The sequence below is a fragment of the Sparus aurata genome, chromosome 21 (assembly GCF_900880675.1).
Source record: "Sparus aurata chromosome 21, fSpaAur1.1, whole genome shotgun sequence".
Classification (NCBI taxonomy): Eukaryota; Metazoa; Chordata; class Actinopteri; order Spariformes; family Sparidae; genus Sparus; species Sparus aurata.
The window spans coordinates 9,130,378-9,153,456 of record NC_044207.1 but is presented as its reverse complement, the minus strand read 5'-3'; the positions used below and the strand labels follow the sequence as shown (position 1 = coordinate 9,153,456).

The following is a 23,079-nucleotide window of genomic DNA, read 5'->3' as shown; positions in this document are numbered from 1 at the left end:
GTGAAATCAGAAATAAAATGAAACAAGCCAAAGGCATTTCTTAATAGAACATTATTGTATATCATATGAGTTACTTATTTCATCAAATGGCTATAATGACATAAGATTGTGGGAAAGCATTAAGCCAGAGCTCCAACCTCATCACCCACAGCTGTAAACTCAAGGACGACTGGCCCCATCACCGTCCTCGCAACTTCGAAGGCAACCAGCATAGAGTGGATGTAAAGTATTCTATTACATTAATCATTCAATATTTATTCCAGTATTCTCTCAGCCTTGAACTATATCACCCACTTACACATATGTTTTGAAATCATCACAGTTTTAGTTTTAAGGATTTTTAGTCCGTCTTCTGATTTTATAATGGGTGTGTATTGCGTGAGCTACAGTGCGTGACATCATCGCTAGAATGGAGAGCAACTGGAAAAACTTGAGAAAAAATGATCTTCAGCTTGATTTGGATCCCACATCTTTTACTTCACATTGGCAATATATACATAGAATTGTAGGAAATCGTGCTTGCTTTCAGATGTTGGTACTTTCTTCACATGTAGGACTTGTAGGCATGTAGGCAGCTCCCCCATAAGCTGCAATGTTAATTTCGAGCTTACATTTCTGGAGGAGAGCAGACAGTACCTGTTTTGTCTCTTGCTATGCATTCATGCCCTCATTTTTCATTCTACAGAAATCAGACATGACAGAGTTCAGCAATGTCTCCTGTTACTGTATAAATATTTTCGCCATAACCATAACACCTTTATCAAAACTTGCAGGAGTTTGGGAGGTGTTTTCCCATTCATTCTTATGGAGACATTTTCAACTTCGGTTCTGCTACTGCTCCAGCATATGTGCAGCCAGAGAAACTGTTCAGTTATCAAAATGTTCACCTTTTTAAGCTCTTTCAGCCTTTTCAGCTTTTTCAGATACTGAGCTTTCAAGACTTTTCAGCTTTTTCAAACATTCAGCTTTATGTTCAGCTAGAGAAACTGTTCAGCAATCAAAATGCTAAACTTTTTTTGGCCCATTCAGCCTATTACATTTCAGCCTTTCTGACTTTTCAGCTTTTGAAAAATTCAGCTTTTTCTGCAAATTCTTGAATATTCATTCTTGTAGTTTTATGCATTTCCAGCAAGTATTTTCCAGTACATTCAGCAGATTTCCGAAATCACTTCGGCTGTCAGCATTCACACTGTATTTTCGCAGGAAATGCAAATGTTTCTAGTTCTTCTTATTGTTATTATCAGACATTCATTTTCTGTTTGTACTTCCCTTTTCTATACGACATTAAAAGACCTGCTTTTTGTGCTCCTCCCCAACCATACCCAACCACATTGTCTCTCCTTCTCTCTGGATCCAAAAAGGGTTAGCCTATTTTCATCTTATTTTGTGTTAATTGTAAATCTCTTATTTGCCAAAACCATGATTTTATTCAAGGCTATACTCATAATATAAAACTGGTGAATGCTAAGTAGGTATCTGTGTGAATTGAGAAGGATTAATCACATATACTGCAATTCTTTTATGTACTTCTATATCAGAGAAATTAAACTCATGGCCCATGGCCTCATTCTGGCCTGTTGATCATTTTACATGTAGACCAATTAGCCCATTCGTTAGACAAGTTCCTATTTCATTAACCTTTAACCCAGACTGTTTAAACAGGGGGGAATTTGGTGAGTCAAACTGAAAAATGGATAAATATAAATGCCATCTGGATTGTTTTTTGTAAATGTGGATTGTTTCGGCACATTTAAACCCTGAGCTTTACAGGTCAGACATTGGGAATGTAAATGTCTGGCCCAGCCCCATGGCACTTGTCAAGTTTTCAAATCCAGGCCTCCTCATAAAAAGAGTTAAATATGCCAGCTGCATACAGTATATTAGAAATACAAATAAAATCAACAGAAGAGGCACTGAAATTTAGACACAAATGCATCCTCTATTAAAACTACTAAAATCATTTAATAGAGTGCAAGTTGTTTTCCCATGCAGGGTGAGGCTGGTAATTCAACTGAATGATAGATGAGTTCTTGAACTTTGTATTTTTTTTCCAAATTATTTAATGTAGTTATGTCCCTATCAAATACTTTATAAGTCAGGAATGTTGTTAAATGTGGACATTACTGCCATTACTAATAATTCAAGTTCCTATGCAGTATCACATGATCTGCTGTAGCACAAATCAACATAACCAAGCTTGTTGTACAAACAGTAAACCTAACTGCTGCTAGATGAAAGTCACAATAATACACAGAAACTTGTGTTCACTGTAGATTGCTGTTATTCATTTCACAGATACACTCAGATCATAAAACAAGAATAGTAACTCATTGCCGTCATCTCATAGTACACAATTGACCAGCTCTACATTGTACAATACACCCATCCTCCTAGCACTGCTTCAGTAACTAATACGCCACTTTCCCTCTCCCTCCCCCTCAACCCCCACCCCTCCCATAGAGTGAAAACAATAACAGTACGTCCACACACTGGATCCCCTTTAAGTTCACAGACTCGTCTGGACACACAAGATATGACCAAACGAGATCGGAGGGGATTGTGAGATCTGGATCCAGGCTCTGCTCAGTACACATGTCCAGTTTCATGTAGCGTTAGAGGACCAGCATTGAGGTTCTTAGATAAGAAAAGGGTATCTGTACAGCAGGGGTCCCCTTTTGGTCATGTCTGGGAATGTGATGGAAAGAACAGGTTTGGAGAAGGAGGAGGAGGAGAATGACAATCATGATGTAAGAAAGCTCAGCTTTTTGCCGTTTTGTCAGAGGTTAGAGAGGAGGACTGAGGACACAAAGATGGAACACAATTGTGATGATGAAAAAGAAAACAGATGGGTGCAAACTTGCTCCTTTCATGGAAAAAATCCCTATATAAAATAAATGAATAAAAGTAGCAACAAAAAAAACACATTCATCCGTAATTTGATACATAATATGGTAAAAATAAATGATGAGGAATAACATGATTCAATGTTGAGAAGGGGATCAAGTCTGATGTGTTCGAAGAATGTGGTTCAGTCAATCCTCTGAGCTTGATGAGGAGTCAGAGTCCTTCTGTGCTATGATGACATCGTCCAATAGCGCCTCTTGATCCGAGCTGTCATAGTCACCTTGGGAAAGGCTGTCGCCGCCCTCCATTTTAACGTCAAAGTCCGGACTGGTGAGGAAGTGATGGGAGCTCTCCAGGTCCTCTTCATCCATCATGTATGCTCCGTCTGAGACCAGAGTCTCCTCCTCGACTCCGTCCAGGTTGGGGTCTTCGGGGATGGGATCAGGAGTGTGGTGATGGTGGTGGTGATGGTGATGGCGACGCCTGCTTTTCTTCGGGATCTCTGAGTGCTCAGTCAGCAGGCGGTGGAAGAGGGTCTCGGGCAGGAAGCCCTGTGAGAAGAACATACATTATTAGAAACGCTGACAAGTCTTAAGCATAAGGCACAAGTAGGCAGAGGTTTTTGCCACAAAGTTTTACTTTGTTGATGCTGTGGTAACCCACATTTCCAGTCTTTGAAAGCCAAAAATCCTACTTATCGAGTAGAAAAAACTTATGTTGTACCTAAATGTGATGAATGATCCTCCAGAAAACTAAAATTAGCTTAGTTTTAACTAACTTTCACCTCTACATACTTTTGCAGAATCTAATACAGCAGCACTTTTCAACTACACAGAGGATCAGAGAGAAAGCCCTTATAAAAATAAGGTGTTGTTCCTTAACAACACTATATAGCAAAGATTTAATATCTACGTACAGATTTTCGAACAGTTTCAGCCCAATCTGGTGCTACAGCACTATCAGGATTCTCCTCCAGATATTCCCTCAGGTCTTGCAGCATCGGACAGAAAGCAGCTCCGACCTACAAAGAAGAAACATTTGGGTGTTTGTCCATTAGAGAGAGGTAACAAACTGCAAACTAATCCAAATAAACTAATGCCATTACAGGTTGTCTTACCTTCTTTCCTGTCCTCATGTTTATGACTTTGACCTTCTCACTGCCTGTCAGGGCTTTATCTGCCCTCCTCCTCCTCTTCCTCTTGCTCCTGTTTACAAGAAGCTGAGGAAACAAATGTAATAAAGCAGAAACTTAGTTTAGATATTTTGGTTACTTATTAACCTGAGACCAGAGCAATATGAACCTATACCTTAAGACCAGTTGCTAAATCATAAGTGTCATGATCATACCTCCAGCATGTCTCCCTCCACCTCATAATCTGGGTTCTCCTTCAGCCAGGTGGGAGGGTCCCTGCGCCGAGGAGTTCTTTCCAGTGGATCATGGAGTCCATCTGGGTCGGATAACTAAAAGAGAGCCAAACAAAAAAAAATAAAGTTATCAAACTAAATCTAAAGCTGTTTTCTACCCAACCCTTCCTGTACGTCATAGAAACAGGTGAAAGATGTACCTCTTGGTCTTTGCGCCTCTTGCGGCTGCTGCTCTCTCCTGCAGACCCATTTGGCATCAGAGCCTGTTTAGAGAAGGTCAGTTTCAGCCCCTCCTCCTGACAAGGTGACACACAAGAGAGTGATTTAGTCATTAACTACTTCATCACAGCTGCATCTTGGAGAATCTGTTCTTGATATGACAGATCTGGCACTAAAGCCTCACAGATTGATGGAGGTGAAACAATTTTATAAGCAAATAAAAGCAACAGTATCAGGTCAGTTTTTGCATATTTTCAACTTCCTACCTTTGACTCAAGATTAATCGGGCACAGATTGTTATCAGCCAATATGTGTTGTAAAAAGTTCAATTGGTTGTCTCTAAAAAACCCACACATAAGAGCCCATCAATAAACACAGGAGACGGTTTCTGTATGCAGGACTCTGCTGCTAACTGGCTGCTAACAGCTAACTATCCAAGCAGAGTCACTTTCAGTGCCCTTTTGGATTAACCAGTGCAACATAATAGCTGGTACCTGCCAGCAAGCCATTGGTGACCGAAGGGATAGATGGACCAGTACCGCAGAACAATTTTCGTAATGTCAGGTCTCATGCCGAGTGGCCAGCTAGTGATTATAACTAGTGCTGACACAGCGCTGTGGAGAGATAACTACAGTAACAGCCAGAGAAGACACACTCTGTTGTTGTCAGAAGTAGTCTGTTCAGTTTATAATTTGTGAAAGGTATATTCTCTTTCGCCTGCATGGGAGGACGAAGTGACGCTGTTTGTTTCAAGCCTTACAGCACGAGAGCTAACAGCTGACTGAACAAACAGCTCACAGTGGAGGCACACAGTGGGACTGAGAGTTTCTGTTCAGAGGAACATGAAGTGTTAAACAGTGAACTGCAGTTTAAAGCTCCTGTTTGTAAGATGGTAAAACTGACGCTTTGGGTTTCCCAACTCGTCAGATACTGACGCTTTCAGGTGGTGGCCGACCCGACCTACAATCCTAAAGCGTCAGTATCTGACGAGTTGGGAAACCCAAAGCGTCAGTTTTACCATCTTACAAACAGGAGCTTTAATGTGACAACACTACAACTTTACATTAAATACATGTACTGAATAGGAGTGTCGCGATTCTCCAAATCCTCAATTCGATTACATTTTTGATTCTAAGGTCACTGTTCGATTAGATTCTCGATTTTTACATTTTTTTTTTTTAAAGCACAGGTTGCTATGCCATTTTTAGACTAGATTTTTTGCAATATAATGTCTGACATTTGTTCGCAATGTACCACACTACATCACTACATTGTCAAATTTAAAACATTTAATAACAACATAATGTAACAATAACATATCTCTTCAGCCAATTGGAAACTTAAACAAAATAACCCGCCATCTAGTTTCTGCAGAGCTTTAAAACTGGGGCTTTTTTGTCGACAACACCAACGTTGTCAACATAACTCACTGGAAATCCAAAATACTTCCACACCTGCAACTTCAATGAAAGAGGAGGAGGTTCAAGTTCTGTCGATGTGTCTCCATTGTTGTAAGAGTGGCGTAGCCCCTCTCAGGAATAGGGCGTTGCGTGAGGTGTGTGCGCATAAGGTGTGAGTGGGTGAGCAAGAGTGAGGGAGCGTGCGTAGTGCGGACAGTGAATGAATAGGAGAGGAAGGAGAAGCGAAAGGAGTAGCAGTAGTAGCAACAGCAATAAAGTGTACAATATAGGCTGCAGTTTGGCTGTGAATAAAGGCGACGGCTAGATACAACAAAGCTTGCTGGTATTATTTCCCGACCAGCTTAACACGTGAAAGAGGTTCACCCTCTGGCTACTGGCTTCAGGGCACAAGTACATCACTATAAAGACTGACACAAAAATGTGTCCCAAATTCCACATTACTGAATTCGGTGTCATTTACTTTTAAAAAAAAAAAAAAAGTAAATATATCAAATACGATCATTTCTTTCCTCAACATTTTAATGCCACTAATAACTAACAACTTTAGATGACACGAAAGAGAAGACATGTCCTTTTGATCTGTGTCAGCTGATACTACTTCCAGCAATCTGTGAATGGTGTTCAGCCTCAAAAGTCCTCATCGGAGCACCCTTTGATTATATTATTTTACCCTCCACTATAGTCTCACCTTGAGTAGCTTCACAGTGAACTCTCCATCGTCTCCTTCTGCCCCTGGACCACCAGGCGTAGCGCTGGGTTTACGGATCACCCTTGTGTAGGCCATCTCGTCTCCCACTAGTTCTGAGCTTGGGTTCAGCTGAGCTTCAGGAACGTAGCGCCGCCCTGAAGGCCACTGACTGGTCAGAACCAGATTACACAAACTGTCCAGCCGGTTGATCAACACGCGGTCCTGAGAGGAAGAGGAAACCTTGTGTGTCAGTCACTTAACAACAAGAAAATAATGGTAGAGAGTTTATTCAGAGAATAGCTTTCAACATCCATTTGGTAAACTGTGCATCAATTACCTTGGGCCAGTCCACTCTGAGAGGATCAGGAGGAGGAATGCCATCCTGGGACGGAGTCATAGAGAGTAGACTATTATCATCTACGTCACACAGCTTCATGCCTGCTAAGAAAAAAAAGAGAAAAAAATTAGTTTGTCACATTTATTCTTGCTTGGTTCAAAGTTTTTTGGTGTAACTGCCAACTTACCTCCTTCTGTCTCTTCCTCACTCTCTCCACTGTCATCACTGCTGCCTGATCGCTCAGATGATGACGAGCCCGAATCTGAATCTGAATCAGAATCCGACCCTCCTTCTCCTTTCCTTCCTCCTCCAGACTTCCCAACTTTCCCTCTGCTCCTCTTCAGGCTCCAGCCTGGCCCTCGTACCTTTCCGTCGTGGTGGCTCAAAGGCGTACTCTGCAGATCAGCAGTGATTTGACCTCCAAGCAACCGGGCTTCCTCATCAGCTCCCTCCTCCTTCACACTCGGCATATCCTCCTCAGTCTTCGGGTGGCTGAGAGGCACGATGAGAGGTGCCTGAATTGGAGGTGGAGGGGGTTGGGCCTGCTGGTTCTGGATGAATTCTTCACGAGCCTGATTAAAGGTGAACTGAGGATCTGCGAAGATGGAGAGCTCGGTGCGGCTGACACCGTGCAGTGAAGCGCCCAGCATTAGCTGACGATCGTGGTCTGGGATATTCCACCAAGCGGGGAGCTCGGAGCTGGTTGGAGCCAGTGGCAGACGCTCCTCTAGGGAGGGGTGGGGCAGGACTCTCTCACGGAGGCGACGCAGGAGGCTGATACGGTATAGAGTACGAGAAGCTCGCTCCTCAGTGATGGGGGCCACAGTCTGAGAAAGCTCTGATGGATCTGAGCAAGAGGAGAGAACAGATATTTACTGTGACTGTGAACTCAACATACTCTGCTCTTATCTAAGCACGTCAGAAGGAAATCTTAAATCAACAAATCAAAACAATGGAAGAGGTACCTTCACCACGGCCTGGCCGCAGGTGGCAAACTCTCCGGCACATGGCAACAAAAGAGCGGAAGTATCGACTGAGGCTCTCATCCGTTTTTTTATCCAGACGAGCGAAAGTACGGAAGCGGTTCCAGTCATAATCTGGGTCTCCGCCCTCAGGAAGACCTTGCTCCTTTTTTATTTTTTCCACACCAAAAGTGGACACCACACGGTAGAAGTCGCACTCTTCTCTACGTGTCCACCTGTGCAAAAAAGACAGAAGGCAAGAGAAGTGTTGGATGAGAAGGAAAGTATTGAATATATTTCCCTCCACCTAAAATAAGGAAATAACTTTAGGAACATGTTATAATATGCTTACATGCATGCTTAGAAACTTTACTCTTTATTTTCAAGAAGACGCCACAGGAAATCTTAAACTTTACAAATCAGAATTGAGCGAGTAAATAATTTACGGCACGAAATAACAAATTAAAGTCAACATTTACTATACGCGCTACACATGCTTACAATAATAAAAAGTCTATATTTGAGCTGATAACAAGCCTGTGAGAAATTAGGTATATGCTGAAATATACAAAGAACTTCCACTTGGAGTCACTAGAACATAATATAACACAAGCGTACCTCTGCTGACGCTCCTGTCGTGCAATCTCCTTCAGCTTACTGGCCTGTTCGCAACGCCTGCGCCTGCGGTCACCCTTTGCCTCAGCTTCAATCTTCAGCTGCTCCTGCCTGTAGCTGCGTTGGTAAGCTGTGATCAGCCGCCGCAATCGCGCTGTTAGTGATGAGCTGGAGGGCCAGTTGGACGCACCACTCTGGCTAGATAAGGTTTCTGTGAGCACTGGCCCCGCCTTGTCTTCAACAGAAATCTCATCATCCACGTTCATGGAGTCAGGCTGGTAGACAAGGTTAAACAGAGACTCATTAACTGGTTTAATCACATGTTGCTTATTTCCAATATATTCCCAAAAGTCCCTGAAAATCAACTCTTTCTGACAGAAGCTCTTCAGTGTGAAGGCTCCGATTCTTACCTCCTCAAAAAGATCTTTGGCGTGTCTTGAAGCAGGCTTGAACTCTGGGTCCTCCGAGTACTTATCATAGTCAGCACTGTACAATACAAACAATAAATCAACATTAGGCTGGTAAAGAGCGAGTTGTGTCCAATAAAGGGGCTCAACTTTCTAATGTTTCATGAACTTAACTTTAAGACTTTGACCATTTTATTTCAGGTTGTAATGATGGAGAGACTTTGAAACAGACTTAAAATTGAACATGTCCACTTAACCTGTGTGTCTGCTATAAATTCATAAGCAGGTTTAAATAAGCCCCATTAGCCAGGGTCACTCACTCGTCTCCCAGCTCGGCGTCACCAGTGTGCTGCTCAGCATCAATGGCCTTGTCATCAGGACGACCAGCTCTCTCCAGGAAGCAGAGACAGGGATCAGCACGCATGGTGGTGTACATCTCATAACCTGGTCACAGAAAACAAGTCAAAACTGTTAAATGACAGCAAAAAAAGATTGTAATCTGAGGCAACTGGAGTAAAAAAATCCTCAACCCAATTTCAAAGCTTCCATAGAGAAAACCCACCATGTTTGTATACACCAGCAAGCAGTGAGCGGTCTGCCTCAGCATCCCACCATCCTGCAGGTACCTCCTGTTGCTCCATCTCCGGCATCCAGATATCAACGTCCCTGGAAAATATAAAGACATGTATTGTAAACTGTGTTCAAGTGTATCATAATTAATGTCAGTTATTCAGTCACTGCGTGTGTCTGCATTTGGATTAAATGCACAAAAGACAATATTTGATACCTGATGTCTGCGCCTTTCAGGACAGAGTCGGCATGTTCGCCAATCACCTCCTGCTTCAGGTAGTAGAGCATCCGCACCCTCAGCAACACCCTTTAGTGGGAAGAGGAGAGGTTTAAGTGTTCGAATGCAGACTGCTTTCCTATGTACACACAAATCAAAAAACATAGCTGACTGGGCTGTACTCACTTGTTGCACTGGTGCTTGAGGTGTTTACGGTAGCTGTCATCCAGGAGCAGGGTGTCAGGGTTGTACTTGCGAATCCACTCCACCTTCTGAACGTCAAATGTGCTCTGGGCTTTTACCCTCTTACCCTTCCTGCCTCTTGGAACAGGGATAGATAGACCTAGGCAGAGAGAAGAAACAAAGTTAATAAATAAATAAATAGATATTTGAACAGAAAACTACAAGGAATGCATGCATCAGCACTGAATGTATGAGAAAGGTTCTGATTCTGTGATCTGTGTGCAGCTCCTACCAGAGTGGTTGAGTAGTGTTTGGGGTTCACGCCCGTTCTCCGGCGGTGTGATGAGCTCCCAGATGAAACTCTTGATGTTCTCATCTCCACGGTAGTGGAGCAGACAAAACACAAGAATGACGCGGCAGATCGTCTCCACATCACGTTCACTCAGACGACGCTTACATCTGGCATGAGACAAGATGTCCCTCCAGCGACCCCAACTGAAGGAGGAGAGAAGAGGTAACAGGTGAGGACAAAGAACAAGAGAGAAGACCGTGAAGAGACAAATTAATATTTGATAAAATTCTTAGCATGGGTCTACATACCCATAAACGAGCAGGTGTTTCTCCACCCTGAAACAGTCAGTGCGGCCGTAACCTCCTCCACTGTGGCGGTCGGAGCGTCTGGAGGCACGTGACTGTCTGGAATTGGCAGGTGGATACTCTTCGTCGCTGTCCAGGTCAGACAGGTCCCCACCTTCACCTCGTAAACTGGAGTACTGACGGGTCTGCTTACGGACTCTGGGAGTGTCGATCACAAGTGTGTTCTGAAGGGGGAAAAGCAACTTACAGTCAATTACACATAACTTCAAATAAATATACAGGCATTTCCTATACAGGCCTTAAAGTGAAACTCTCACCAAAAAGCAACAGAGGCTTCATTTGTGGTTGAATAGGAGTCGGACCTTCGTGTAAAAGCATAATTACGGCGAAAGAGGCACTTTTAAGATTTACTGTAGTTTTGTTTTCGGGCAAGCTAATTTACGATGGGAGTGCTACGGGCACTCGTACGCTAGCATCAAAATCTGTTTTCGAAACACTAAGAAGGCTCGACACAACATGAAACTTTGCTCGTAGTATCACCAGAGTCTCTACACATGAACACGAGCATTGAGAACATTGTTTGTGTACAGACAGTTTGCTAAAAAGAAGGTTTTTGAACAACTCACAGCTACTAACGTGAGTTGTTCAAAAACCTTTTTAAAAAAAATTACCTTGCCTGAAAACAAAACTACGGTAAATCTTAAAAGTGCCTCTTTCATTGTAATTATGCTTTTACACAAAGGTCTGACTCACAAATAAAAGCATTGGTACCTTTTTGGCGAGAGATTCACTTTAAAGACAAGAGTGCAACCAGATAAGACAATAATAAAATCTGTAGTATTTGACATGCAGTGGTAATGCTGTAAGGTTTTGATGACCACCTCACACTTACCTTTCTGTTGATGGAGTCCATGTCTATGTCGGCTTTTTTGGCCCACTTCTGCCAGAATTCAGGGTCATCGAGGGCGATGTCATTGCGGTTCTCAGAGGCCACAAAGCTGGCCTTGGAGAATGTGGAGCCCTTGCCCTCGCTCTCAATTGTGATGGTGGTGGCTCTTCGTTGAAGGATCTGGTCGATGTCCTCCTCACAGAAGCGACTGCCTTCATCATTCTCATCCATGATGGCAGCGTACGCTCCCTTCCTCAGCAGGTCCTCAATCTCCTTCTTGGAGAACTGCTGAATCTGCTAAAGTAGATACAGAAAGACATTGACACAAGCGGACCAAACTGGATTTAATATATTTTTTTTCTAAATTAGTTAGATGTAATATAACTGACCAACCTTAAACTGACCTGGCAGTTTAAGTTAATGACTATTAGGTTTCTTACCCCGTTGACGTTGCTGTCTTTGTTTCCACTCATGCTCTGCAGCACGGCACGGTCCAGGCCGAGCTTCAGACTTGCCTTGTCCAGCATCTCCCTCTCATAAGAGTTCCTAGTGATCAGACGGTAGACCTTGACAGCCTTAGACTGTCCAATACGATGGCACCGTGCTTGGGCCTGAAAAAAGGATTCAAAAAAGGCTTGTAAGACCACCATATATGAAGCAAGAGATAGAAAGAGTCGGGAAACATGAAATAAATGTAAAGATAGTTTGTTGTTCTTGCAAACTTTATATCGGACAGTACCTGCAGGTCATTCTGAGGGTTCCAGTCAGAGTCAAATATAACACAGGTGTCAGCAGCAGTGAGGTTAATACCCAGGCCGCCAGCACGGGTACACAGCAGGAAGACAAAGCGGTCTGAGTCAGGCTTACTGAAGCGATCGATGGCAGCCTGACGTAAGTTCCCACGCACTCTGCCATCGATTCGCTCAAAAAGGTATCTATAAAAAAAAAAAAAAGAAAGAAAAAAAGTTAGCCTTAATAATTTACTTAAGTCCTCATTATACCTAGAACAATGTTAAACTGTTTTTGAAAAACATCAGTTGTGTAAAGACACCTCGGCCCACCCACCTCTTGTTGATGAGGTAGTCCTCCAGAATGTCCAAGCAGCGCACCATCTGGGAGAAGATGAGCACTTTGTGGCCGCCAGCCTTGAGGCGAGGCAGCAGCTTGTCCAGTAGCACCAGCTTGCCGGCCGACCGAATCAGGGCCTGCAAATGGAAGTCGGGAGCCAGGGGGTCATACACCTCCCTCAACTCCGCTACGATCTTCTCCTCCGCGCCTGGACGAGAGAGACAATAGAACAACTTTTATGATACTGTCCAAAGATGTAAGCTTTTTCACACAGTTGCAAGGCGTTCATCTATTGTGCAGCATTACAATATTGGATAATAATACAATAATGCATATTTTCTAATATCATATCCAAAGTCAGATTTTATGCTGCCTTTTCAATCATAGTACAACTGACGATGAGGGTACATCTTGAGGGAAACCTTTTAAATTTCCAAAAAGAAAATAAACTGAAACTACATGCCAATTGTATATTTTCATTTACCGGTTCAATTTAAAAGTCTTGTGTACACAGCATACATTATATAATGACCTGTGACGCTGCTCTCTCTTCACTGTCCAAACCTTCAGTAAGTGCAGCTCAGACTGCTTATTGTGTGCAGGCAGCTTTAGAAAAACATTACTCTGATTTAACACAAGCTGAGCCGGGGCTAAACATCCTCGACACACACTCATTAACTGCATCCAGCATCAGCAGATATACATTTAAACTTAACACTACAAACATAAGGCTTTGAGTTAATAATGTGATACAGTACCATTGATGAGGTAGGGGTGGTTGCAGCACTTTCGTAGCTCCATCATAGTGTTGAGCAGGTTGGGGACGTTGCTGTTACTGTTTGCCCCTAAACTGAGGAAGCTGAAGTTCCTCTCCAGGATGGCTCGGTAATACTTCTTCTGGACATCCGTCAACTCAACCTGAGAGAAGACACAGTCCAACAGTGAAATGGTGGCCTTCTTTCTTTCACTGAGATCTCCTAAACCCAAACAGAGTTCAGACTGAATGTTCACCATTTACACTAACCTCAATGATAGTCTCCTGTTTGGGTGCCAAGTTCTTCTCAACATCTTCTTTGAGCCTTCGTAACATCATGGGTTTCAAGATGGCCTGCAGCTTCTGAACCTATAGACCAGAAAACGAAAGATTTCCTCAGTGACAGCTTTAAAATACCTGTGAAATGAGCAGATGTGCATGACGAGGAACACTGATAGATGTGTGCAAATATGTGCTTTCGCTTGCCAACAAGTGTATATTTCACACCTGTTCCTCGGTTTTGAGATCTCCAAAGTCTCTGAGGAATTCAGTCTCAGAGGGGAACTGAGCAGGCTCCAGGAAATGAAGAAGACTGAAGAGTTCCTCCACAGTGTTCTGCAGAGGAGTGCCAGTCAACAACACCTTGTGTTCCTAGGAGAGACCCACAGAACACAAATAAGGCATAGGAAGAGGAGCAATAACAGAGAGATGGGAAATAATATTCATCAGCAAGTGAAGGAAGGAAACTTTTTTTTTTTTTTAAGGGGGAATGGTACAGAGGGTATGAGAGGAAGAACTGTTTTTGATCCCCACTACAAAGTTAGCGCATTAACGAAAAGCAACATTTTTAATCAAATTGCGTGTATTTTTTCCTGAGCAACTTGGTTTTGTTCTGAAATCCACAATCATCTGTTGTCTACTCACCAGATCCAACATCTTCAAGCTGTCCAACAGCTTGCAGTTGCGATTCTTAAGGCGGTGAGCCTCATCGATAATCACACAACGCCAGGAGATCTCCCTCAGCTCCGGGCAGTCAGATAAAATCATCTCAAAGGTTGTGATGAGAGCGTCAAACTTGTACGCTCCTGGAATCAAGTGCTCCTATCAACATAATGGCAATTTTCATCAGACATGTTTTAACATCAGTAAAATTATTATAATAAAATAATCAGAATCAATAAGCCCACCTTCTCGTCCTTGCAGTACATCTCATACTGCTGGATCATCTGTCGGCTGGCCAGGCTGCCGTGGTAGACGATGGCGTTCATGTTGGTCCATGTGGAGAACTCCCTCTCCCAGTTGGTGATGGTGGAGAGGGGGGCAATGACCAGGAAAGGGCCTTGGATGCCAGCATTATAGATCTCGGACAGCAGCGTGATCGACTGGATGGTCTTCCCCAGACCCATCTCATCTGCCAGGATGCAGTTCTGCCTGAGAGACAGGAAACGGCGTAATTGGTGAAGCCATTCAAGAAGCAGTCACCAATCATCTTCCAAAAGGACAAAGTTTTTCCACAGTGCTGGTTTAATTACAGCATTGTACCCAGTAAAACTAATCCAGTTCCGGTGACTGCAGCTTCAAAATGCTTGCTGTGACCTGGGAGTGTAGCATGTCCAGTGTGTGATAAATACCTGTTGTACCAGTTGAAGAGTAACCAATTAACTCCTTCCAGCTGATACTCTCTGAGCGTGTTGCCATTCTTGTACTCTCTGAACTCCTCCAACTTCTTCCATGAATTGGCAGATGGTCGTGTCTGATGAGAGAGAAGGAAAACTGGGTAAGAAGAAGATAATGACCATTATCCATTTGCAGTTAGGTCTCTTAACACCAATGCCCTGGCTTCAGTAGAACCACAAGCAGAGCTATTGCATCATTTATTCAGTTCTAAGATCTCTTCCATCCATATTCCTTGCCTCTCCTCTTTATTAATGTTTTTCCACTTGAGATAAAGTGGAAAATTCTGTGCCTTTTTCTCATACAAGTTCTTTTAAAGAGGAAATTCAGAGAGCGCATTAAATCAGGTGATTAGAAATAAACTTCAGTTTCAAACTCAAACCAGCTCCTGGCTATTGTACACTTGACTGCTCACCGTTCTCTTCAGGCGAGGTTGTCGGTCTTGGATTTTGCTGAACTCTTCGACCTTGCCCTCGTCAACATCCTCCTTCAGTTCCCAAGTGGCGTCTTCATAAGGAAGAGAGCACCACTTCACCAAGTAGTATATAACGGGCTGTAGGGAGAAGAGTAAGAGTAAGAGCAAATATATAACTTTTGCAAACATGCTACTTGATTAAAAAAAAAAAAAGAGGAAAGGGTCGTATTTATTTATACAGCCAAGACAAGAACAGCTTTGACGAAGCGGGTTTCTCACCTCGCCATTATCCTTGTCCACACTGTGGGAAACATCCAGGATTCTGTCAACCTCTACATAGTCTGGGTTAAAAGACTCTTCATCCTGCAGACAACCACATGGTCAGCAACAGGTAACACACAAATATGTAGAAACTATAGTTCAAGCAGCTAAACCACAGCCTAAAAAGGAACATGGGCCACGCTCACCTCCTGAAAGAGGTGCCTCATCTGCGCGTGTTTGGTCTTGAACCTCTTGATCTTTTGATGGATCCTCTTATCTTTCTCCAGCTGCTCCAAACTGGCCCACTCACAGTGCAAGTATGAACTGAGAAAAAGAGAATCAAGTATTAGTTGTTTGGTATCGTTAAAAAAATACAAGCTGTCTGGTTCAGGGGCTGAAGTTATTAGTTGTGATACTGAAACTCACTAGTTCTTGTATTTGACAAAGAACTCCTCAACAGTGGTGTATTGGCCCCCAGGCAACTGAAAGAGAAGAACAGGTTTTAGGTTTGAGTGATTCTCAAATACGAAAGAAAAGAATCAGAATTGCATTAAAATAAATATAAGAAAAGGGGAATAAACATACTTCCTTCTTCGTTAACCTCATAGACAGCACTTTGTCTACAATGGCAGCATCTTCCTCACTTGGATTTTCCTTTAAAAATAAAGAGGTAATACACTTAATTAAGACCACTCAACGCCCATTCAATCAGCATTCATATCTTCATCAAGATCCTTTCAACCTCACCAGAGAAGAAATAACTTTGTCAGAATAGTTCTACACTCACCACAAAGAACTGCATGCTGGGTTGTCCATCCACATCCAGCTCCATTTCCTGTTTGAGCAGTGCTGCTGTCCCGCCACTGATGGAGGCCACAGCTGCTGCGGTTGTAGTAACATCTACATCTTCCTGCTCATCTTCATCATCCGTTATCTTGATATCAAGGTCCTCAGTGTACTTCTTCCTTTTCACCACACGATTGGAGCGCCTCTTCTGGCCAAAAGAGATAAAGGTGTAAGTTCATTGTGTTTTCATAAGGTTTACAGATGAAAACAGAAACATGGGCCATCCACCACAATTTAACACATATGTAAAAAGAACAGATTTGATTTTAAATGTTCCACCCCTGTGCGCAGCCTTAATAACAAACACTCACACCAAAAAATAGGACCTCCAAAAGAACAAAAGAACCTCCAAAATACGCTGAGCAGGCTTGTAGAGGTTAGTAAAATTTACCTGACTATCAATCTACATTTTAACATCAGCAAGTGTGACATTTTGGCTCTTTGAACAACATTATCAACATGATTTCTAACGACCTCTATGTGCCACAAATGAAATGGGAGGGTGCCAACCTTCTCACAGGGAGGCAACGAGGCTCAAAAACTACCCTGCTTCTGCACAAACAGCCAGAAATGTCTGTGCAAGACATAACTACAAAACACGTCAATAAAACCACCTCATTCCATTCTTTTGTACAGCTAAAAACGTTGACCACGGAAATGTCAGAATACATGTGCAGTTAAATTTGTACAACCAGATACAAAGTACAGCTATCAAATAACATCGAAGCACTTTTGTTCTAACAAAGGATGAGCTGTTGTTGGCTGTGCAGACCATTGATAAGATTTGGGGGAAGTTTCCAAAAGTCTGCTGATTTTAATCACGTGTTTGTACCGTAATCAAGTCATCCTCCAGCGCAGCAGGTGAGGCAGGACTCAACTCCCCATCAGAGTGATCAGAGGACGCATTCCTTTTTCTTTTCTTTGCTCCTACTAGAGTAATAGTGCTTCAGGGGAGAGAGGTGAGACAAAGACAGAATGAAGAAGCAGCTAAAGGACAGCAGTGAATATCTATGTACAAGGCAACCCTTCCAAACATACAGAGGTAAGAAACATTAAAATGACTCCCCTTAATATATATGTATTACTTACTTTGTCTTGGTCTTGCTTTTGCTCTTGTTCCCAGCTCCAGGGATTACTGTGCATCCAGCCACCCCAGTTGTTCCTCCTGGTGTCTTCACTTTTCCTTTTTTGTCAGCCCCTCCTGCAGGTTTGGGCGTCGTTCCTCCAGCTACAGGACTTTTCTTCTTGCTTCCTCCTCCGCTGCTCTTTTTCTTCGCAGCAGACACCACGGTTACAGTGCCCCCTGATTCCGGAGAGGTTTGTGTGCTTGGAAGTTCATCCTGGTTCAGGACTCTGGGCAGGTTCTTCTCACCACGTGCTTTGGCCCGGGCAATTGCTTCAGCCACAATACGGTTTGCTTTCTCCTGCTTACACAGGATCTCCACTCGTCGCACAGAGGCAGGCTCACCAGGGGCCTTAGTTATGCGGATGGCCTGGGACGGAGAGGTGGTAGTTGTGGTGGAGGGGCCGGCTGCTGACGTGTTGATGACCTTCACCACAGAGACTGTGCCACCAGCTGAGGATGCTGAGCTTGTCTGTGTGAAGGAGAATGTTTGAATGAAGAAACTATTTTGAAAGAAACGCATTTTCTGCCACATTTTATGTATATAACATAAGTAATCGTCATAGAACATCTGGAGAGCTACCTGTGGCTGCAGAAGCATTTTGAGTGGCACCGCAACTCTCTGTCCTCCTTGGCCCTGCGAAATCTGCAACACCTGTGGGCTGCCAGAATTTCCAGCTCCTGAGACCAGCTGATACTGTGAGAGTGAAAGAAAAGACAGGTCAAGTCACAGTCCCCTTTGAAAAGAACCAAAGGAGGAGATTAAAAAAACAAACAAGCAAAAGTCAGGTTGGATGGAACTCAGTACAGCAGTAGCAATATATGATTTGAGAATTTGGCAGGATTTTGAAGAACACTCGGAAATCTGTGAAATCTGCTTGTTTGGCATCTTATCAACAGTCAGATGAGAGCACTATAAAATTTCATCTTTGTACTCTAATTGTACTCAGTCCAGGATGTTTTTAAGCTTTAAAGCTTTTGAGTTGTGAAAAACACGTTTGGAAGGCCTACGTCGTTCCCTCTACTTCCAAACATTGGGCTACCCTAAAGTAGCTCAACACATCCTGATCCAATCTCTCTTGTAAATGTACAGAGATCCGTCTCATCTCTAACTCAGGATAAAAACACCAAACAATTATTTCCCATATTTCTCAAAATACTGCCAGGTGGTGCCAATACAAGTGTTAGATTACAGAAGACCTATAAATTGAACAGAACAATACTAAAGGTGCACATGTCTATCTTATATGATGTTTTCATATTTCAGCAACTTTATCATTTTTTTTACAGTTCTGTAGAAGTTATGGCAAACATAAAATCATGGGCGATATGTAACATTTAAGGGCCAACAATCAATCTGAAACTACTGCTAAATAGAAAGAGCCACGCTGCTGATTTTAAACCTGAAATGCTGGAGTCTTTTGAAATGACGACACAGTGAAATCTGATATACAATCCTACTGTTTTCTTTTATCTCATAATGTTTCAATTATGAGCTATGGCTACATTGTACTGATATCAAGTGTCATTCAAAACAACACATTTCCTTATAATGCTTCTTTTAAAAAAGGAGCTTTACATTACACAAATGGTTGAAAACCAGAGTGCAAGTGGACTTATGTCAATACCGAGTGTATTGGGAAAAACTCTTCCTAACATTAATGTCAGTATCATTCAAGACCTCCAACGCCCCCCATCAACTACATCAACAGAGAATAACTGGCAGGTGTTCAATAAGAACACAGCACTTAATAACAAAAGTGATGTTTCACAAACAGAAGAGGAAAAAAAAAGGTGAACGGAAAACATGTACTTTAAAATGTAAAACACTTTGTTCTCACCTTAACTCCTCCTTGTTGGTTGGGCTGTTGCTGCACCTGCAGCTGAATAGTGAGGACTTTGGGCTGCCCTCCAGCCTGGCCTCCAGCCCGAGCCTGGGTCAGGGCTGCTAGCTGACTACCTTGGAGCACCAGTTTACCCCCAGGGAGCTGACCCAGCACCAGTCTAGTTGGGGCCTGGGTCTGTTGCTGCCCCCCTTGGGCTGTCTGAACCTGCTGGATTTGTGTGACCTGCTGCTGGGCTTGACCCGCTTGCGCAGCAGAGGCTGCCTGGGAGGGCTGTTGGAGAACCAGGGTGATCCGCTTTGCTTCACCACCCTAGAATCAGAAATACATGATGAGACTACTGACGACGCTCAGGAAAAAGACAGACCTAAAAATATAGCTTGTGAAACTAGAAAACCACTCTAAACGTCACCTGATGTACTGCAGCTGTCAGGTTGACACCTTGCAGTCTGCCTGTTGAAGCAAATGAGGTGCTGCTTACCTGTGTTTGGGCCTGCATGGCTGGCTGTAGCTGCACTTGGCCCTGGATCTGAGCTGCCTGGGACTGGACTTGGACTTGAGTCTGGCCTTGAGCCATCTGCACCTGAACAGTTTGGCCTTGTGCCTGCTGGGGCACGGAGGTCAGCAGCATCTGTTTCACTGGCCCATTAGTAGACTGCAGCAGCCTCTGCACCCCTGCAGCACCCACCTTGACTTGAGCTTGTCCTGGGCTTGCCTGGTTCAAAACTGTCCCCCCCTGCAGTATAGACATGCCAGGTTTAAGAGGAGTCCCAGACAACACTCGGATGACCTTTCCGCTTGCCTGACCTGTAGCCCCAGTTACAGTCTGCAGCACCTGAGCCTGACCCTGGGGCCCTTTTAGAATGACAATTTTACCACCAGCCTGCTGCGTGATTGCAGCCAACTGCTGTGGAGTGAGCTGGTGAGTTATCTGTGCGAGCTGCGTGGTGGCAGTGGTGGTGACTGGAGAGCTGGAAACAGACAGAGGTGAGCTCAGCAGGACAGTGCTACTGGTGACCACGCTGGTGTTGCTGACAATAGGTATGGTTGTCTGGGCCTGGATCTGAGGTACAGTTTCAACAGGGGCTGAGGCTACAGTAGGAGCTGCAGGTATGGAAACAGTCTGAGCAGCCACCACTTGAACAGGCTGCTGTGTGGGGATTTGAACGGGGGCAGGGTCTGGGATGGCGGGAGCTGCTACAGGAACGGTGAGGCCTGCGTTGGCCGTGAGCTCAGGCTCGGCTGGTGGGTCTACCTGGCCCAACGCCAGCTTAAGGGCCTCCTCCACCGGGTCCGATGATCCCTGAGAGAAGGAATCGTCTGGTAGGGCATCCAGGTTAAACAGAGGTGTGTCCTCAAAGAGGTCCATGATGGGGTCTGCCATCTTGCCCACTCCACACAGGGAGACGGGCACAACGTTAAAAAGACTCCGGGATGGAAGCTAAATAGTCGCAGTCCACTTCTTCTCAACTTTTAAGTAAACAGCTGGGAAAAGAGGAAAAACACTTATGTCAGTGAATCACAGGATAATAGCTTTGACATTATAACAACAAATACTTCTGTATGCTAATGTGATGATTATCATACAGCTCAAACCAGAATACAACAACTGAAGTTTAGTGTGCCTCATTCACTATGGATAGTAAATGTGTTTAACTGTATATCCGTTATTATTTTCCCATTCAATCGATTCGTTGCTTGGTTTATAAAATGTCAGAAAATGGTGAAACACGTCAATCTATATCTGATGACATCTGCGAATGTCTTGTTCCATCTACAACCCATCATATTCAGTTTCCTGTCAGAAAGTGGTAAAAGGACCAGAAATCATTAACATTTTCGGTGCTAGAATCCAAATATTTAGATTTCTTTCACTTAAAAAGTTACTGAAACCAATTCTTCAGCTCTCAAAATAGTTTGAGTTTCCCTCTCAGCTCCAGGTGTTGTTCTATATTTCTCTGATGTTTACAAATATGACATTATTCAGCTAACGTGGGTTTCCAAATCCCGACAAGAACATGCAAAGTTCACTAAATCACAGAACACTTCCACGTGAACACACATTCATCTTCAGTGAGCTGACTCATATGATCAAGTTTACTCTACTGTTATTTAAACGCATGTCGCCACGATTTCATTTGAAAACTATCCAGTAAAAATAGAGGAAAACCTACATAAACTTACGACCACCGCTGGATTATTCAAAGAAATATTGTTCTCACACATTTACAACAAACTCGTGGCCACTTCGTCCAGAAAACGCGTTTCCACACGACATCTCGTTTACAAAACCCTACAATGAAACCGAAGCCGTTTCAGTAGTAGCTTCACATACAAAGCTAGACTACCTAAAAAAGATTGAGTGAATGGAAATAGTTGGTAGTGAAGTCAGACGAGGAGGGTACTGATGCTGGAGAGCTGGGATGCTTTCCTCTCTGGACGTATTGCAGTCTTTCTCACAAAACCATCGGCTAGCATTAGCTTGTACCGCGACCAAGATGTGCCTATTACAAAAGCCTGTGAGGCACCGAAAACCTACCCAGGCTTAAGAATACACGGTGTATTATATGTTTAAACTCGTTAACTCTCCTCTCTGTCATTTACTACCAACCATTCAGTCTGCCGGACTCCTTCAATCTCATCAACAAACCGGACCAAACCAAAGCAACGTGCCACAATAACCATTGCCCGTCAACGTTCAGACACGGGTTAGGCCGCATTGCTGTTTCGGTTGTTCTGCGTCTATTTTTCGGCTAAAAAACCTGAAAATAACCATCATATCCACTGCCCTAACTCTCGCAGTAATAATTTCGGGGTGCTAAATTTACCTTTGCATCGACACACATGGCTTTCTCCGTCTCACAACACTGTACGATTACAGGAAACGGCCAGGGAAGAGCAGGAACTAACATTCTTGCCAGAGAAAGCGTAGAAAGCGTGCCCCTCGACTGCTCTCGAATAACGATTGGTCCGTTTTCTCCCAAGCCGGCAGCATGCGGCTATTTCATTGGCTGCCCTAGCAATCCGTCATACGTACGGCCGCTTCTGGGCGGGATGGGAGCCATAGCTAGGTTGAGAAAACAATAAATGCGGCCTAGCTGGGACCATTTGACTGTGTGATCTTCAACATTGCCGTTTTACTGCCATAGATGCTCGAATTAGAAAGCGCAGGCCCCCCAGAGCTGACTGGAGAAAAGTAGAGGGCGTTTTAATAATCTTACAGGGTTAATGGAGTGCACAGCACAACGGGCCTGTTTGTAGACAGCACTGTCCGTTTTTTCAGGGCTTTATTACATTGACTACATCTCAGGAATCACCTTCATCTTATCTCATGATACCGCTTTAATACTTAATACTTTAATACTTAAGAAATATACATCCAGACCCCCTGGGTTTATTAACGGATTATAGTGCTTCATTTTTATTTATTAATGCATTTTAAGGTGTCAGAAAACAGCTTTCTTCAAGGCACCAACGTGATGACTTGTTTGCTTACATAGGTGATTCAGGTCTTTGTGGTGTTGGTTTTTGGCGCCCTCTAGTGCTCTTTGACTGAAACACGATTTTTAGCTGTTTCATTATTTAGTTTCTCAGTTTTAATTTTAAAGAATGGCCAGATTAATATAATACATTTTTGCAAAAAATCTCACCACCAGATTTTGATACTAGGCATCTCTTAAGGACAGGACCTCAAGATCAGGAAATAAAGCCCATGTGAAGGCTCTTATCATGTTAGATGATATTGTTTTAAAGTAGTGCAAATTCCAAAACAAAGTTGCA

The 23,079-nt window shown here is 43.4% G+C and overlaps 1 protein-coding gene across 4 annotated transcripts; it reads right to left on the bottom strand.

Moving 5' to 3' along the window:
• Nucleotides 1–2,263: 2,263 nt before the first annotated feature.
• chd8 (chromodomain helicase DNA binding protein 8) lies at nucleotides 2,264–22,366 on the bottom strand. Of its 4 annotated transcripts, none has more exons than XM_030401839.1 (39): nucleotides 22,128–22,366; nucleotides 19,781–20,784; nucleotides 19,297–19,611; nucleotides 18,039–18,152; nucleotides 17,422–17,927; nucleotides 17,165–17,276; nucleotides 16,274–16,480; nucleotides 16,072–16,140; nucleotides 15,913–15,968; nucleotides 15,693–15,810; nucleotides 15,505–15,588; nucleotides 15,226–15,363; nucleotides 14,768–14,889; nucleotides 14,324–14,567; nucleotides 14,061–14,237; nucleotides 13,644–13,787; nucleotides 13,407–13,505; nucleotides 13,141–13,300; nucleotides 12,380–12,590; nucleotides 12,054–12,249; nucleotides 11,755–11,925; nucleotides 11,318–11,611; nucleotides 10,429–10,649; nucleotides 10,121–10,323; nucleotides 9,832–9,988; nucleotides 9,646–9,735; nucleotides 9,421–9,524; nucleotides 9,179–9,302; nucleotides 8,862–8,937; nucleotides 8,455–8,726; nucleotides 7,840–8,072; nucleotides 7,062–7,721; nucleotides 6,875–6,975; nucleotides 6,538–6,759; nucleotides 4,410–4,505; nucleotides 4,192–4,305; nucleotides 3,962–4,063; nucleotides 3,761–3,865; nucleotides 2,264–3,395 (listed from the first exon to the last, which is right to left on the bottom strand). In XM_030401839.1, exons 2-39 carry the CDS (start codon nucleotides 20,681–20,683, stop codon nucleotides 3,033–3,035), a joined length of 7,683 nt encoding a protein of 2,560 aa, XP_030257699.1. In that variant the 5' UTR covers nucleotides 20,684–20,784; nucleotides 22,128–22,366; the 3' UTR covers nucleotides 2,264–3,032. The 4 variants fall into 4 exon arrangements, with proteins under 4 accessions (XP_030257699.1, XP_030257698.1, XP_030257696.1 ...); XM_030401838.1 differs by having other exon boundaries at nucleotides 6,875–6,978; nucleotides 11,318–11,608; nucleotides 22,128–22,365; XM_030401836.1 differs by having other exon boundaries at nucleotides 6,875–6,978; nucleotides 22,128–22,364.
• Nucleotides 22,367–23,079: the final 713 nt, after the last annotated feature.